General features: G+C 44.8%; 2 protein-coding genes across 19 annotated transcripts; one reads left to right on the top strand and one right to left on the bottom strand.

Moving 5' to 3' along the window:
* Positions 1-24: 24 nt before the first annotated feature.
* Positions 25-15,539, top strand: LOC128256254 (kinase D-interacting substrate of 220 kDa B). Of its 18 annotated transcripts, none has more exons than XM_052986519.1 (13): positions 25-459; positions 4,707-5,241; positions 8,814-8,948; positions 9,130-9,327; positions 9,390-12,154; positions 12,211-12,389; positions 12,454-12,692; positions 12,761-12,931; positions 12,995-13,219; positions 13,353-13,382; positions 13,510-13,861; positions 14,692-14,958; positions 15,018-15,539. In XM_052986519.1, the coding sequence occupies exons 2-13, from the start codon at positions 4,786-4,788 to the stop codon at positions 15,203-15,205; spliced, it is 5,205 nt and encodes a 1,734-aa protein (XP_052842479.1). In that variant the 5' UTR covers positions 25-459; positions 4,707-4,785; the 3' UTR covers positions 15,206-15,539. The 18 variants fall into 18 exon arrangements, with proteins under 18 accessions (XP_052842479.1, XP_052842478.1, XP_052842481.1 ...); XM_052986518.1 differs by having other exon boundaries at positions 4,768-5,241; XM_052986521.1 differs by having other exon boundaries at positions 4,768-5,241; positions 13,510-13,606.
* A 99-nt stretch (positions 15,540-15,638) lies between these two features.
* Positions 15,639-17,441, bottom strand: LOC128256256 (protein panoramix). Its single transcript, XM_052986537.1, has 2 exons — positions 17,310-17,441; positions 15,639-17,234 (listed from the first exon to the last, which is right to left on the bottom strand). The coding sequence occupies exons 1-2, from the start codon at positions 17,364-17,366 to the stop codon at positions 15,639-15,641; spliced, it is 1,653 nt and encodes a 550-aa protein (XP_052842497.1). The 5' UTR covers positions 17,367-17,441.
* Between the last annotated feature and the right edge of the window lie 119 nt (positions 17,442-17,560).

A 17,560-nucleotide genomic window follows, 5' to 3' on the forward strand; every position in this document is an offset into this window, starting at 1 on the left:
TAGTTAAATGGCAATGGTGGTTGGCAAAAGCAACGCCAGCCTTCTGTGATCGATTGTGTAATGCTTTCAAAGTGAAGTGCGGGCGCAAAAAAACCTCGCGAAAGTGCCGTAATTTGCTCAAACAAAAAAGTCTTTGATGCTTGTTTGACACTTTGTTTTTGTAAATTCACTTGAAATATTTGTTTTACTGGACAGTTCCTAGAGTGCCGAAAGTTCTTTGTGCCGTTAAAAAGAATTATTTTATCGACGTTTCGGTTGGCACTCACACGTACACACAGATACTGGCACCCACACAGATACGGCATCGCGGATACAGATACAGTTACACGTGCGCTCAGCTGTTAATGAATGCTGCTCAGCTGTCGTTTGTTTTCATTCCGCGTTGAGATCCCAGATCCCGAGAATATCCCCAAAAACCCGGATACCCCCAGATATATATGCTCTTGATCCAGTCAACAGGTGAGCTCATCCGGTTCCAACCCGATCCGAAGATTCTGCGGTCTCATAGTTATGCGCTTACTTTTGTTTGTAGACACCACCGACTCCGATAATTATATAGTACAGTATTATGGCAGAAGCCCATGAGTAGCCTCAAAATGTGCTAATAAGTGAACACTGGAATAGTTGATTTATTTGCCATTGTATTTCGCTCTTGAGTTTCCCCACACACACTCACCAAAGTATAAGTAGTTTACATAAATAAACTTAGAGACCTAGAACTTGCAATTCACACACACACCCAGCCGTATTTATTTTTATAAATAATAATCTTTCTGAACCCCTCCGATTTTCGCTTTCATCTTGAAATCGTCATCAGTTTAATTTAGTTATTTGTTTACTTTTGAAGGGAGCGCTGTCGGCTATAGGTTCCTAATTTCTTAACTGTTCCGTATGTAATCTGTCATAATACCCTTCGTGCTCGAAAGTAAGGCACTCTTTATCTTTCCCGTTATCGTGCACTCCACATTCTATATCCCCAAAGTGACGAGGTGGCTTTAAAGCTATCAAGGTATACAATTTCAATACATCACCGACCATAATTGAATGCTCGTCAAATTGATTGTGCTAATTTGAACTGATCGTGTATTGATTTCTATACTTTTCCACAACGATCTTGTCAAGCGATGGAGTCTAAATCTGTAAAGGTACTTGAGATCTTCTTTAATTCAACCGCCTCACAAATAGATGCTAATTTGCGAGATAAATCAGACATTTGGCAATCATTGATCGCACCTGATTTTATCAAGTGAAGTGTCTCAGTTTGTTTTCGAATCGTCGCGGCACCTGACGCAAAGCTGCAAAGATTTAGTGAAAAATCGTGAATATGGCTGAAGGTCTGCAGGTGTATTCAATTTCTCATTTCATGGAATCCCATTTGGCAACCTCAGCAAATGGCAACAGACGCATCTTGAATTCCCATGTGAGTGAGTGTCCAAATAAACAACAATTCGATATAGTGAAAAGTGAGTCCGAAGTGGATAAGAACAAGCTAAGGTTCCCTTAAGAATGATTCTCCTTAATAACAAATTTGATTTTATTTATTACTCAACAAAAAGATAAACCAATTGTGTTACTCATTGTTTTTAAATTCTTGTGATTAGTAAAATATTTCCGTTATCATGTTTTGAACGTTGTTTATTTACAATGTTTAATATAGTTGTAATAGTTTTCAGAGTGTCCAATAAATTCTTTGATTAGATTAAACTTTCAATCCATATTGATAACCAAACACAATTTTTGAGGATTTGCTTTGTCTTTGGATCAGAAATGGTTTTTGGACTAATTTCAGTTCTAGTTTTTATATATAGCGGCCTAGTTTATTTTTATTCCTCCTAAAACCTTAAAATTGTATTTAAAGAATTATTCGAAAGGTTTTTAGTTGCAATAATCTATATAATATATAATAAAAGTATAATTTAATCTATTAATTACAAGTTTAAACCATTTCCAATGCACACGTTTTAAGATATTAGGATTTAAATGGTAACAATGGCTATTTTGAATGGTAATAAATGCCTAAACTTTGGATAGGTTGCATTTGTTCCTTTTGCATTAATAAACTCCCTAAAACATCCGAACATGGCTTACTTCTAGGGCTTACTTTAAAATGTGCTCTATTTGCAGATATAATACTTTTAGGTAAACCTTGCTATTCTTCGTTATGTTAACTATAATGTTTTTATGGGCCATATATTCCAAATGCTTTGTTTTGTATTTGTATTCTAAGTATTAAAAAGATATTTGGGCTGACAAGGAATTCATTAGTTAATACATTCAATATTCCAAAGTTGTACATATGTATGTATACGTGGAAGAAAACCTCGGAAATTGTATTATTTGACCAAGGGTATTAAACGCTTCGGCAGTTCTTAGTCTAGTTAACTGTTCGCTTTTGTTTTCATTGCGACATCACTTACATTTGCGCATCACGTGTGTGTCTGGGCACACACGCCTAGTTTGATAAACACCGTTATTTTTTGGGTTACAGTTTCGCATTTTATCAAAAAACAATAAGCAAAAAGTAAAACAAAGGAGAGCCAGGAGAGCGATTGACTTGCGTTCGTTCTCTTTCTGCGCCAGCGGTTTCGCTTCCAATTCCATTTAGTTTTCCAGCAGAGCGCGCCGAGTGCGCTCCTCTAATCGGTGTTTTTTTTAAATATATTTCTAATAGATTGTAATCTCGGTTTTGTCAATTTGCCTAGACACTATATATTATATGCCAATCGGTGCTGTGGCGTATAATTCACCGCTTTCGCTAGGAGATGCTCAGTTTTATGTGAGCCCCGACAAAGGGGAAACAAATATTTGCGCTGTAAAACTGATAAAAAATAAAGGTGTTCTGCAATTACCTCATATCTAATCGTTGTAAAAATGAGGCGCACACCCAAACTTCACCTTGTGGGCCGCGCCTACTCGGAGATGTCGCCCCTGAATCCGGATCCCTTGCCGGACACCCCAACGACGAGCGGTGCTGGACAGGATCGGCGGGTCGATCAGAGCGGCTACGGCAGCATTTTCCCGTTCGGACTCCTTCGCGGCTCCTTTGGCCGCGGTGGTAATCCCAGCCAGGTGGGTGATCCGGTTCAAAAGCACAGCTTAGTGGGCATATGTTACGTACGTATTGCGGCGATTGCTTATCGGATACTGCTCTATACGTTTGCAGAAGCAAATTGTTTAACCGATAACGCAAACGGCTTTCCATCTGTTTGTTTTATTGTCTCAATTAGTCGCGACGCGTCGAATCGCCCACACCCTTCTATATAAAGATATATGTACATACCTACATTTGTACGTCCAAAGCAAGTTACTTTTGACAGTCGAAGCTCTACAAATCAATTCTACATTAACTTTATGGCTCTATCCTGAAAGTATGCTGCTCTTTGTTTGCGCAAAGCTGCAGCAAATGGTTGTTTAAAAATGCAAAGTAAGATGGTTTTCAAACTTTATTGAACTTTGATAATGGTAAAGTTGTGTCTTAGTAAATAATAATTATTACGTTACTTTATAGTCCAAACCTTATATTTAATAATAAAAAATAAACATAATTTTAAAATTGCTTTTATAAAATATTGCTTAGGGCAACATATAATGGGAAATATAAATTGAAATAAATTTTAACCTACGATTACCCATATCTAATAATAATGTATTAATTGATTCTTCTTACTCTTAGATTATTATAGTGTTGATCCAACTCCTATTAGAAAAAATCTGTGTTTAGCAAACAAAGAGCACACACGAATTCTGTGGTAATTTTAAAATGCCCCTTATTCCCTTCAAGTACTTTATCTTTAATGATAGCCCAATCTGCTCATCCTTTTCCGGTGCGAATCTCAGTTCTATTTGACTTTGGGGGAAATAAAGAAAAGGTAATTAACACGATAATCATTGTGTGTTGTCATTTGTTTATAAGGAAGCGGCTATATACGGGCTGGTATCCGTTGCTTATCCGAGTTATCAAGCTATCAGTGCTGTCTGTTTGCCCAATTAATGAAAACTAAATAGAGAGCGGATCGTTTGGTGCCCGTCGCCAAGGCATTTATATGATGCTTCCATGCAAATTGCGGACAGTTTACTGGCGGCGGTCGATGCCCGACGTTCGTTCGGCGGTTCCAAATCGAATTCCGAAAATACATACATAGTATATTTCTTCCATCGATTGCAAGGCGGCCTTCAAGACGGAACTGAGTGGCGAGAGTTTGGCGAAAATGTTCAAGTCCCGCCTAAAGACGAATCCGGGTGGGAGTGAGGTGTGTTCCGGGTGTAATATTGTCCCTATTCTCGTGATAAGTGTTGTGCAAGTGGGAACTCTATAGTCGAGATGCGCTCCTTTCCTATCAGCGAAACTAGCTAAAGATATCATGTGATAGAAAAGCCCGCTGTTACCCAACTGTTGTCAGTTTCCGAGTATTAGGTGTGTGTTATCAGCCTGTCCACTTTACTCTTCAAGGAAATTCCGAAACAAAGTTTGAGCGGCAGGCCTTGTGTTCGGGTCCACCCCAATGAAATTGCATCAGTCAGTCAATTGCGATTTATTAAGGGAATGGCTTCTATTGCTATTCCATTCAGTCAGCTTTAATTAGACCACGACATGTCATTCATAAAAGCATTAACAATTCCATAAAGCTAAACTGCCATAGAGCGCAAAGCTTTCGTAGCGACTTAAGTCACGTAAATAATGATATACTAACTAAGCCACGTCCTAGATAAACGGGTGCACTAAGGCATCTCGCCATTTTCACCTGAAATACATCATATATACAACAGTAACCCAGATCAGCAGTCATGCCGAAAGATGGTCACTCACGTAAGCCACAAAAGAAGGCGTCAGTCACCGAAGAAACTGCAATCTCCGAGGGCACAAACACAACTCCAGCCACAAGCTCACCTAGTAGATCCACTGGTCACTCCACCATTGGAGCTCTGGTGAGCAATCTGCACCATCATGACATCCAATCCCTACACCAGCCACTGCTGGAGAGTGAGGAGCGGGCGATAACCGCGAATAACCACAGGAATGCCCGGCATCCCCATCGAGGTTATGGAACCGAGAGGAAGCCCCACAGCTCCCTGCCCCGTTTCGTGATCGACATCGAGGAGGAGACGGATGCTGCGGTGGCTGCGGCGGAGGGCAAGGAGATTTCCAACCAGGAGCCCGAGGAGCACTCCAACCAAAGTCCTTCCCGCCGCTTCAGCCACTTCAATCTGGCCCTGCGTCGCTTCTCCCACATCCATGCCCACGTAAATGCCAATTATCCTGGCTAAGTTGGTGTTGTAACCTTGTTGCTCTGCCGCTTGTTGGACCCTAACCCCTGAGATTGGCCTAACCCCATGTACATAGATACCCACAGCCACACACACACCCAATCGCACACAATCGCACACAACCGGGAATAACTCCCATCGAAAACAAACCTGTATGGGTCGCGTGCACTGGATCTAAAAATAAACATTCCAGCTGCAGTCACTTCTTCTTTCCTGACTTTGGTTTACTGCTTCGCTCTGTGCCACTAATGCGCCAAGAATGGTCTTTCTTTCATTCGCACAGCCAAGAACAGTGCTTAAGTATACAGTTGCGGGCAACACAATATGTACAAGTACTAGCACCTTTCACAAATATTAAATCGATAAGTATATCGCCATTAAAAGTGTTTATACTTCACTTTTATAGGACGTATTTAAGATAGAAGAAAATCCAAGCAATCTCTTTGAGAGATAACAAAAGGTTGAAATATACAACTAACTTAGAGCTTTTTAAATAGTTAATCATTTAATATACTGTTTCTTACAATCGAACTAAAACTAGTTCTTTCCTTTTTTAGAAGAGTTTACTTTATACTTACTTTTGTATCTTCTTACCATCCCCAAAAGTACTTATGCGATTTGGTGCCTTTTGAAACGTATATTTAGTTTTTCATTTAAAAACAAGATATTTTAGATTTTATTAATATCAAAAGCCATTTTAGACTTTACTAATTGCACCAGAATTTAACACTTCACAGAAAGGTTATCGCTTTTAGGATATTAGTAATAATTAATTGCGGTAGTTTGTTAACAAAGCACAATGTTTACAAAAATGTTAACTAAAAATAAAAGTGTTAAGTAAATTAAGCTGTGATTTAAGGGCTTTTAAACATAATTAGAATTGTTCTGTAACCCCAAAACTATTAATATTCCGGATGCTGTAAGAGCACTTTGCTAATTTTCATTTGGGATGTGATTCCACTGACGCAACGAAACTTAACCCACTATACTATAGCTCTTGACGAGGAGAACCCATTAAGCGAACTCGAGTGACGTGCGACTCAATTGCAGGCACTCGAGACAAGTTAAAAAAAACAAACACACAAATTGGCAATCGTTCATTAAACGTCTTCATATTATCGATTGCCTTCAGTCACTGTCGCTCGTACTTCTGGTACAGCTACTTCTCTATCACTTCATCTTTCAAAGTGTGCCATAACTATCAAGTAACATATACTCAACACGCCCCCAAGTAATTATCGAGTAAAATTAATTAATTGCCTGAGCAAAAGACACCGTGTCTAATAACCTAATGGAATCAATAAAGCCAGCAGAACATTCGGCCTTCTTCTAAGCATAAATTCAAGTGAAACTCTTTACGCAAGGCGGTGCAAAAGCAACCAGACTCGCTGTGACCACAAAACCTGGTCAATCAGTCTTTGTGCAACGCTCGTGGCAGCAGGAGCGGCTAAAAGCCACAGCTCCAAAATCGGCAAACACGTTTCGAGTGGCGGTTTTTGGCCAATTACTATATTTGCGGCACGAAACCGCCAAACCGCCAAACTACCAAACATCACCCACCGCCAACGACTGTAATCGGCCAGAGAAGCGATGCTCGCTTCGGGTTGCGTGTAAACTTAGTTTCGCACTGTCCGGCGGAGCGGTAGCGGTAACAAAACGCTTGATAAGCCGCCGTCAGACGTCAACGAGCCACTAAGGCGACAGGTTGCAGCGGCCAAGAAAAGCGCGCAGTGTGTACAACGAGAAACCAAATACCCACAGGAATTAAATTGTCAATTAATTTGCAGTGCGGAAAAAAATAACAGCGAAGCATACAAAACGGAAAAAAATGAAGAAATAAAATGCACATACTGGCACCTAATTAAAGTGCCACTCAGTGAGAGTGTAACTAGTGATCTCTGGCAGACCAAATGCAGAGAAGAATTTTAATGTTTACATTAAGCTTTATCAGCTTGACGCACGTACAGAAGACCACGAATTAAACGGAAGCCGATATCATCAACATAAAGTACAATTTATCAAAATCAAAAAATAATCAAAACTAGAGACTGTTGAACGAGAATCAGCTGACAAAATGAAACTATCAAAGAGCTTCGATGAATTGATTCTGAATGCCTCGCGGTTGAGCTTGAATAACTTGCGATCTCCTGCGAAGAAAAAGGGGAAAAATGTAAAGTATTCAAGAGTAAATGGCACCCATTGATTAAATTAGTCAGGCTTATTAGTTCTACATAAATTCTTAGACTTAGAAAAAAAATTTTATTTAGATAGGGAATACCAATGGAAAAAAATGCTTAACTTAACAATTAACTCTTTCTTATATAGAGGAAATTCCATCGCTGAAACTTAAATTCAGAGATAAAAATTATAAATAAACATATTCGAGACTTATGATATGTACTCACGCCGCACACTTGCAGTCGTAAATCTGAGCTATCTGACTAATCTATTTTCTATCTATTCTTTTCGGCCAGACACACTCCTTACTTACTGTTACTGATACGCAATTATTCGATTCGTTCTAGGGTGCTTAAAAATCAGCAATTAGATCTAACATAAGTCAATTCAGCGGTAACTTTGTTTACCATTTTGTATTTACTGTACCGTTTTACTTCCCTTCGTTACGCCCCAGTGCATTTTAACACCTTCGAATGAAACTTAAACCCACGGCGAAGGCGAAATAATCCAAATCTGAATACAGCAAGACCGACTTAGCCTAGTCAATAAACAAAATTGTTGATGTTCTATTGATTCAATTGAATGCTCCATCACCATCACTCTCAAAGACCGAAGGTTCAGCAAAATTAATTAGAACAAACAAATAAATTAAAGCCAAGCTACTGCAATGCGTGAGAGTTGGTGGTTGGCAATTGTTCAAATATCAAATACGGCAATCTGTGACGTTATCGTTAAGATGTGCGATTACCTGACTAGATGAATATCTATTTACCTTCGGACTACGAGATCAAAGTTGTCTGGGGAGTCGTTTAGATATCATGCTGAGATGTGACTCCCTTTAATATTTTTCGAAAATTCCCATAAAAATCGCTATTAACGTACCTTTAAATACTGATTTCTTGGAAAACTGTTTATTTCACAATTGCCCATCGAGGATTGGTGATGGCTTTTTATAACCCACATTTATTGGCACTAAAGATTGGTGACTCAATCATAAACCTATGGATAATTTTGACAATACACCATTATTTAGTATTATGATAAACCATTTCTGTATGTGTAAGAGTAATTATTTCCTTATGTTGTGGTTCTTTTGGCCTTACTCGGTTAAGCATGCGAAATGTTTAAATATGATCCCTGGAGGCAACGGATGTCCTCTAATCGATGTATTTCACCAACCAAACGTTACAACATTTTTAAATATGAGTTATGGTTCCTCTCTCTCTTAATTGCTTTTTAACACGAATAACTGGTACAAGTTTTGCTCAAACCCACATTATTTATTTGCATGATGTTCGGTTCAATTATTAATTAATTTTCAATTACACAAATTTTTTAAAAACCCATTAACGCTCAACCTCTTTGTGCAGAACATAAATCGCTACGGAGACTCCATGGGTTCGCTCGGACATCGCGCCTTGTTGCAGTACATCGATAATAATGACATTTCCGGCCTGCGTGCTATTTTGGATAGTCGACATCTAACCATCGATGATCGAGATGATGTGAGTTTTAAATAATAAAAAGGAATATAAGTAATTCCGTAAAAGTAGATGTTCTAAAAAAACTAAAAGCAAGCAAAAAGTTTAAAGTTCTTAAAATGCACTGCTTTATATTCTATCCGATTTGTTTTTGATTTGGAATATTGTTTAAAACTATTGAAATTTATATTCGGTAACCTTCCAGAATGCCACCACAGTGTTGATGGTTGTGGCCGGACGCGGTCTGACTGCTTTCGTCCGGGAATTCCTGGCCCGTGGTGCCGATGTTCAGGCGGAGGATTTGGATAACTGGACGGCACTGCTATGCGCCTCCCGCAACGGGCACTTTGATGTTGTCCAACTGCTGCTAGACCATGGTGCAGAGGTGGAGCATCGTGATATGGTGAGCCTTATCCAGCAAACAAGTCTCTAGATCTAGATGCTAATCCTTTGTTGCTTTCCCAGGGTGGATGGACGAGCTTGATGTGGGCAGCTTATCGCGGACACACGGAGTTGGTGCGTCTTCTGCTGGACAAAGGAGCTGATGGCAATGCCCACGGTAACTACCATCTGGGCGCCCTATTGTGGGCGGCGGGGCGTGGCTACAAGGACATCGTGGAGCTCCTGGTGCAACGCGGAGCCAAAGTGAATGTGGGTGATAAGTATGGGACCACAGCTCTTGTTTGGGCCTGTAGGCGAGGAAATGTGGAGATTGTGGATACGTTGGTAAAGGCTGGCGCCAATGTGGACACCGCGGGCATGTATTCGTGGACACCACTCCTTGTGGCAGCTGCCGGTGGCCATACAGATTGTGTTAGTTCCATTCTGGAGAAGAAACCAAATGTGAATGCCTTGGACAAAGACGGAATGACCGCCCTTTGCATAGCGAGTCGTGAGGGTTTCCAGGATATAGCCGCCTCCCTTATAGCAGCGGGTGCCTACATAAATATCCAGGATCGTGGAGCAGATACACCGCTCATCCATGCCGTGAAAGCAGGACATCGAACTGTGGTAGAGGCGTTGCTCAAAAAGCATGCTGATGTGGATATTCAGGGCAAGGACCGCAAGACGGCCATTTACACCGCAGTGGAGAAAGGACACACGCCGATTGTTAAACTGCTGCTGGCCACCAATCCCGATCTGGAGTCCGCCACCAAGGATGGCGATACTCCCCTGCTGAGGGCCGTCAGGAATCGTAACTTGGAAATCGTCCACCTGTTGCTCGACAGGAAGGCCAAGGTGACGGCTAGTGACAAAAGAGGCGACACCTGCCTGCACATTGCCATGCGGGCGAGGAGCAAGGCGATTGTGGAGGCTCTCCTGCGGAATCCCAAGCACAGCCAGCTCTTATACCGGGCCAACAAAGCTGGGGAAACGCCCTACAACATTGACTCGCTGCACCAGAAAACCATATTGGGCCAGGTTTTTGGCGCCAGACGGCTGAACACCAACGAGGATTCGGAGGGAATGCTGGGCTACGAACTCTACTCCTCCGCCTTGGCGGATGTGCTAAGTGAGCCGACGTTAACCACTCCCATCACAGTTGGACTCTACGCCAAGTGGGGCAGTGGAAAGAGCTTTCTGCTTAACAAGCTGCGCGACGAGATGAACAACTTTGCGCGTCAGTGGGCGGAACCACCGATCCGAACCAGTGGCCTGCTCTTTATCGTCTGCCTGCACCTGGCATTGCTCATCGGAACAATTGTGGGACTGAGCACCTGGTCGGCGGTGGTGGGCGTATCCGCGGCCGTGTCCTTTATGCTGCTCGCCTATCTGCTGCTGGCCGCTGTCAGGTACTGCAACTATCAGATGGACATGCAGTGGGCCTACTCCGTGCAACACGGTCTGGAGAAGAGGATGACGAGGCTGCGTCTGATCCTGCAGGTGGCCTTTTGCCATCCCCCGGGGCCCCAGTCGGATTCACAGGCAAAACCCGTGCGGTTTCACTTTGCGGAGGCGAACAGTGCTTCGCCAACGGGCGATGGAGCTGTGGCCCACATGCTGGCCGCCCTCCTCGATGCCATCGAATCCCACTACGGATGGTTGGCCACCAGATTGTACCGAGCCTTCCGTCCCAAGTGCTTGAAAGTGGATGTGGGCTGGCGGTGGCGTCGCATGTGCTGCATACCCATTGTGCTGATCTTCGAGCTAGCACTCGTTACCCTGGTCACCGGAATATCGCTCATCGTCGCCTACTTCACGTTTGCCGATGAGAAGGAGAAGGAACAGATACTAGTGGGACTGTATGTGACCACTGCCGTGATGGGCACGCTGATCTGCACGCATCTCCATGTCCTCGCCAAGGTGTTCGTATCCTTGTTTACCTCCCACATTCGACTGCTGAAAAGAGCGGTTCGGTCCAGTGAGTCTGCTCCATTGACCATGCTGGGCGCCGAAGTGGCCGTGATGACGGACATGGTCAAGTGCCTGGATGCGTTCACCACTCAGCAGAGTCGCTTGGTGGGCGTGATCGACGCTTTGGATTCCTGTGACACGGAGCGGATTCTCACTCTGTTGAATGCGGTGCAAACGCTTCTTTCTTCGCCTAACCGACCCTTTGTGTTGCTCATTTCGGTGGACCCCCATGTGATTGCCAAGGCAGCGGAGGCCAATAGTCGCCGGCTCTTCACGGAAGGCGGAATCGGAGGACACGACTTCCTCAGGAACTTGGTGCATCTCCCAGTTTACCTGCAAAACTCCGGACTCAGAAAGGTTCAGCGAGCGCAGATGACAGCGCTGCTGTTCAAACGAAGTGGCGGAGGCGATTACCAGACAGACGATGGACCCACATTGGGACACTCGGTTTCCGCTCGTCGCCTGTCCAATGCCTCGGAGATAATCTCCAGTCAGGAGAAGCTACGCGGACCCGCCCGTGGAGGCGGTGGAAAGAAGCTGCGTCTCTCCGAATCCGTCGCCAGCTCCACAGGCTCCAATCTTCACCGCCTGGGTCAGAATCCTCAGACAGTACTCGATCTCTCGCGAATCGTGCTCACAGATGATTACTTCAGTGATGTGAATCCGCGAAGTATGCGCCGCCTGATGAACGTGATCTACATCACGGTGCGTCTGCTCAAGGCCTTCCAGATTGACTTCAGCTGGTATCGCCTCAGTTCCTGGATCAACCTCACCGAGCAGTGGCCCCTGAGGGCCAGTATGATAGTGCTGCATCACGATCAGTTTATGGATGGCAACGCGGATGAGAGTGTGTCCCTGCAAAGCGTTTATGAGAAGTAAGTCAAATAAATGAAATTAAAAGTAATCTAAATTAAGCTCTTAATCCCATTAGACTGCGTCCAAAACTTGCTTATTTGAGAGAGGCAGCCCCGCTCTTGGAATTAGATCGGGATGAACGCAAGCTGGATGCCTTCCTGCAGTTGCACAAATCAGATTTGCTCGTGGCGGATTTACGCATCTTCTTGCCTTTTACCATTAACTTGGATCCTTACTTGAGGAAGGTCTTAAAGGGTGAGTTTTTAAAAAACCTTATGATGAATTTAAGATCAAAAACTAAGTCAAATTTCTTTGGCAGAGGACCAGCAAACCATCGAGGACGAGGGCTCCCTAGTAATACAAGCCAGACCCAGCGTTTCCAACACAATGCGTCAATTTCCGGCGCCCACCACCTATGTGCCTTCGCCGCCGGTCTATCCGCCCTACCAAATGTTCCAGAATCCAGAGTATCCTGCCAATGAGCTGCGCTCCAGGAATCTCAGCTCGAGCACAGAGCCCGTCACTCCACTTATTAACTCACCAAGTGATTCATTTGGCGTAAGTTTCCCATTTGTTAATTTTTCGGGAGCGTAGTGCCTAAATTGCTTATCTTGTGTGTTCAACAGGAGGACATCCTGCAAACCAAGCTGACCGATTTAACTGTAGAGGGAGTAATTAGCCTGCTGGAGAGGATTGAGGACATGAAACCGGCGCTGGCCAAACTAGCGCCCGTGCTCCGCGAGAATGCCATCAATGGTCGTGTGCTGAAGCACTGTGATATGCCCGATCTGAAATCGGTAAGGCATTAAATTTAATTTGCATAGTTTCGCCCGTTTTAATGAAACCCCTCCTACGAACAGGTTCTGGGCCTGAGCTTTGGTCACTGGGAGCTGTTCCGCCTGCTGATCACCACACTGCGGGAATGCGAGCGGTTGCCAAGGAAGCAGACGCGCCAGCAGCAGCAACCACCCGCCCTAGAGGCGCCGTCGAGTGTCCCGATGATCAAGGATGTGACGGATGCCCTGATGCAGCCACCCAGAGAGTCCTTGTCGCGGAAGAACTCCGTTAGTCATATGGAGAAACAGGTAAGATGGGGCCACACTAAGTTAGGAATTTTAGGATCGAGCAGCATAATCTTTAAAAGACCGATTCGCTCTAACTCATGTGCTTTGATCTATTCTTATTCCGACCATTTAATCAAACCGAAACGAAATGCAGTCAAAAGTGCATGACTACGAGTATTTGCAGGTAAAGCTCAGACACTAAGAGACACAGACTGAAACCCAAATTTCTAAGCCCACATTTGTGCAAACCCCATAACAAATCAAACGTTTGCCAGTATATGCCCCATCTAATAAAGTATTTGTATCAATAGGTCACGCTGGAGGAGCAGATGATCTGCGGCACCCTGCAGACTCTGAACGAGGAGGCCTACGAGGATGTGGCCAGCAGCGAGCGACCGAGTCCCACAGGTGAGATGTTGGCGGCAGCCGCACAACTGCAATTAGCACCCATCCGCGAGTCCTCTGAGTTCGGATCGCCATCCGACGATCAGAAGCAGTACGGGGTCAAGATAGGCCACATCAACAACAACCAGTACTTGCATGCGGAGTACAACCGGAGCGTGAGCTCGCATTCCCTGCAGAGTCTGAGCACTCTGGTGGGTGCTCCCAGTGGCCATGGTGGTCCGGGTGGTCCGGGTGGCGGTGGCCTGCACCTGGGCAATGGTAACGATCTTAGCGGTAGCACGCTCGACCTAATGCATGTTGACTCGTTGTTTGGTGGTGGTGGCGGTTATCATCGGGCATCGCGCCAGGTCTCGATTAGCAGCGAGCTGCTCAACGACTCCAGTTGCCTGCCCATGGTGGTGGTCATTCCCAATGCCTCTGGCGAACAGGCCTACGACGACACCAAGCTGTGAGAGGCCAGTGACTCAACTGATCGGGCTGCATGGGGTTGAGTCGTACTTAACTTTTAAAGTCTGACAAAATGAACCAATTCGAACGCTGGACCAATGCCCGAGCCAAATGAATCGAGACCAGACCAAAACCAATAGCATATCATCCCAAAACATGACTTTACGTATTATTTGTTTTACTCTTGCTTTGGCTTGGCTTTGATCCGGTCAGTATTATCTATTACTAACATTTGAGTTGTGCGATTACTAAATCATTCCAATTGTTCTATGCCGAAGATTAGTTATTAATTATTTGCCACACAAACACACACGATACACGATACATTTAAAATTGTGAATCACCCACGAAACATGAACAACTAACCGAATGGTACTCTAATCACACCCAACTAAACCCTATGTCTATTCCAAGCCCGAGATGAAGCATCAAATAAATGATAAATCTTATGAACAACTGGTTACCTCTTGCATTTTATTCAGCTTTCTATATGTGCTTATGTTCTGCCTTTAACCTCAGTTCTTAGTTCAATGGTTGCTTTAATTCACCTGGTCACTATAACTATTCCGGGATAGCACCTCTTGTGGCGGGTAGTCCCCCCAGATCCCTAACTAAATCTCCCTCATCCGTATGATTTTTAGAACTCGACTCGCCGAGTGCCGGAGCCGCAATGACGACGCCATTGCTCGGCTCCTCTGGCAACACGCAGCCGCCGTCTGGTCGGGATTCCATATTGAAGCAGCAGGGAAGCGTCAAGGCCGACAAGCGGGTATCGATCCAACAAACGGCGCCCACGGCTAATAACAACAACAATAGCCCCAAGCTGGCACCAAATGTGGAATATGTTTCCGAGCGTCAGCCGGATGTCCACGGAGCCAGCAAGCGTCTAACGACCAAGCCGCCACCAGGTGAGGATTACTAACCTCTAATTTAAAACTTTAACTTATCAAGTCGCAACGTTTTACAGGACCCCGACCCGCTTCGCTGATCATCACCCGAAACGATTCCAACTCACAGTTCCAGCTGCTCCGCTCGTCATCAGTGGACTACGACGATGTGGAGGCCCAGGAGCACCGCACTACGATTAGGACCACCTTGCTGGAACAGCAGGAGGAGGAGGAGTCGGCCCCGTTCGTGTTTACAGTGCGCAAATGATACAATCTTCTCTACTAGGTGAAACTAGTGCCAGCTACGCTTAGTTACAAATTAGTTATAGTGCAATTAACCAATAACTATAGGACTTTTTGGTAACTCTGACTTTTGGGTTACACAACGATATAGTACGCTAGGAAAAGACACCTTGCTTGCAAGTCTTGGATGTAAGCCACAGTAAAGTTTACTACTTGTTATAAATGTATGATGCATGTGCATATGTGTATTTATTAATTATACAATGAAAGTGAGAAAACATTGAGCGAGATGATTTACAAATTGAAACTAGATTAAAGCCACTTGGCAATCGCTTTACCTTTGAGCGGCAGATTTATAATTGTATATGTAAATTCGAGAAATACAAAATGTTTTGAGCTTCAAAGGCATTTGGTATTGGCACTTGTGGTCGCTAAAGAAATTAAAATGTACTCTTTGTTCAATTAAAGGAAGTCTTTTGACGTTCAGCCGCGCGTTTAATGGCCACAGCCGGTTCCAAGGCCCTGTAGAGTTTCATGGCCAAGGTGGCATCCGGCAGGCTCTTGCTGAGCGCCTGCAGGGAGTACATTACGTTCGATTGCTGCTGCGTCAAGTCCATTTGGTCAAAGTTGGGATCCTGCCAGAAGGCTCCTTTGAATAGGCTTTGCAAGCGAACCTGGGTGCCCGCATCGTGGGTGGCGGTCATGCGCTCCGTTTGGGTCGCTGCATTTTTGTAGAGCGTGGCCGTGTCCGCTTCCACATCCGGCCCCAGACCCTGCTCGAGCTGCTCCTGCTTCAGCTTAAGTATTCGTTGCGATGGCTTGGCCGTGCTCTGGATCTGCTTTAGGCGCGCCACATCGATGCCCAGGAGGCGGAGCAGCTCGCTGGTGGCCCGGGGCACTACTTCCAGGCCCCATTTGGCCAAATCGATCTTGGTTCCGGGCGTGGAGTTGAACTCGTAGACCACATTCATGTTGTTGCAAAGGGGGGAGGGATTCTCGAAGCAGTCTTGGTTCCGGAAGGATTCGTTGATGGGCAGCTTGCACACGGTGTCCACCATGTGGTATTCGTCGACCTTCTCTTTGTTGGCCCTCTTCTGGAACATTTCCAGCACCAATTCAGCCCGGGCCACTGCCAGATTACGCTTGTCTGCCTTTGAGAGATTCTCAGTATTCAGCTCAGCCTGCTGTGGCTGACGCTCGTAGAGATTGGAGACTTCTACCACGCGGATATGCCTTTCATCGGCGCGCACTGGAACACATTCCAGCTCATCCGGGTTTTCGGTTTTGACCCGATGCCTGCGACTACGATGGCTGTGTTCACCAGAACATCGCTGCTCCGGGCTCTCGTCCTGCGTACTGGCGCTACGCTTTCGCTTTTTGGACCCCTCCTTATCCCGTCTCGAGCGATGGGACCGATCCTTCTTGTGCTTCTTTTTCTTCTTCTTTTGCTTTCCGTTCTCGCTTCCTAACTCCTTTAGGATCTCTCTTTTCCGGGCTACAAGATCTTTAGCATTATCTGAACCCTCACCTCCATCGGACTTGCCAGGTTGCTGTGCTTCTTGTGGATTGTCTGGGATCAGGTCCTTGGATACATCCAGAGTGCACAAGTCCATGTCGTCCAGGCTATTTCGGTTCCTAAAATCGCTGGGAAGTCCATCGCGGTTACAACTGCTCTGCTCAGCCAACTGTAATTTTATACTGGGCAATACATAAGCGGGCGCGGGGGTCTCAATATCAAAAGGGTCGTTCAGCATGTCTTCCAGCATTTGTTCAACATCCTCTTTAATCTTTGGCTCTTCCTTTGGCTCGACGGCATCCAGGTTGTTTTCCAGGTGGGCGCCCGGAGTCGGAGGCGCCGAACGTGGGCCACCATCCCCCGGATCACTGTCCCAACCCGATCCGGACATCGGAACTTCGGTCGCAAATGCGTGCGGTGGGGAATCGCCTGTACATTGCCGGAGCGGCGTGGCCTCATCCTCGTCGATGGCACCTTCCTCGCAGTTCTCGACTTTGACTTCTAGCTTGATCGGCAGATCCATTGCTTCTCCCTCTTCCTGCAGGTGAATGCAATAAGCATTAATGAAATTGGAAACCTTTGAATTTTTCCCCCCCAAGTGAGCTGAGCGTACAATTCTGGAGATGACAGTCCATGCTACCGATAACAAAAGCGGACACCAAGAACACATACATACATAGATGTCATAGGAATGATCGAATAATTCAGCAGAAAATCATCGAAATTAAATAAAACTCAACAATTTTTACAGTTTAAAAAGCCTAATGCCTATATTTGACATATATATGAATAAAATTGTATAATAAAATGTAACAATACCTAAATTTAATTATATCTTTATCCATCTCTAGCATGGTGGGTGAA

This window comes from Drosophila gunungcola (assembly GCF_025200985.1).
Source record: "Drosophila gunungcola strain Sukarami chromosome 2R unlocalized genomic scaffold, Dgunungcola_SK_2 000013F, whole genome shotgun sequence".
Taxonomy (NCBI): domain Eukaryota; kingdom Metazoa; phylum Arthropoda; class Insecta; order Diptera; family Drosophilidae; genus Drosophila; species Drosophila gunungcola.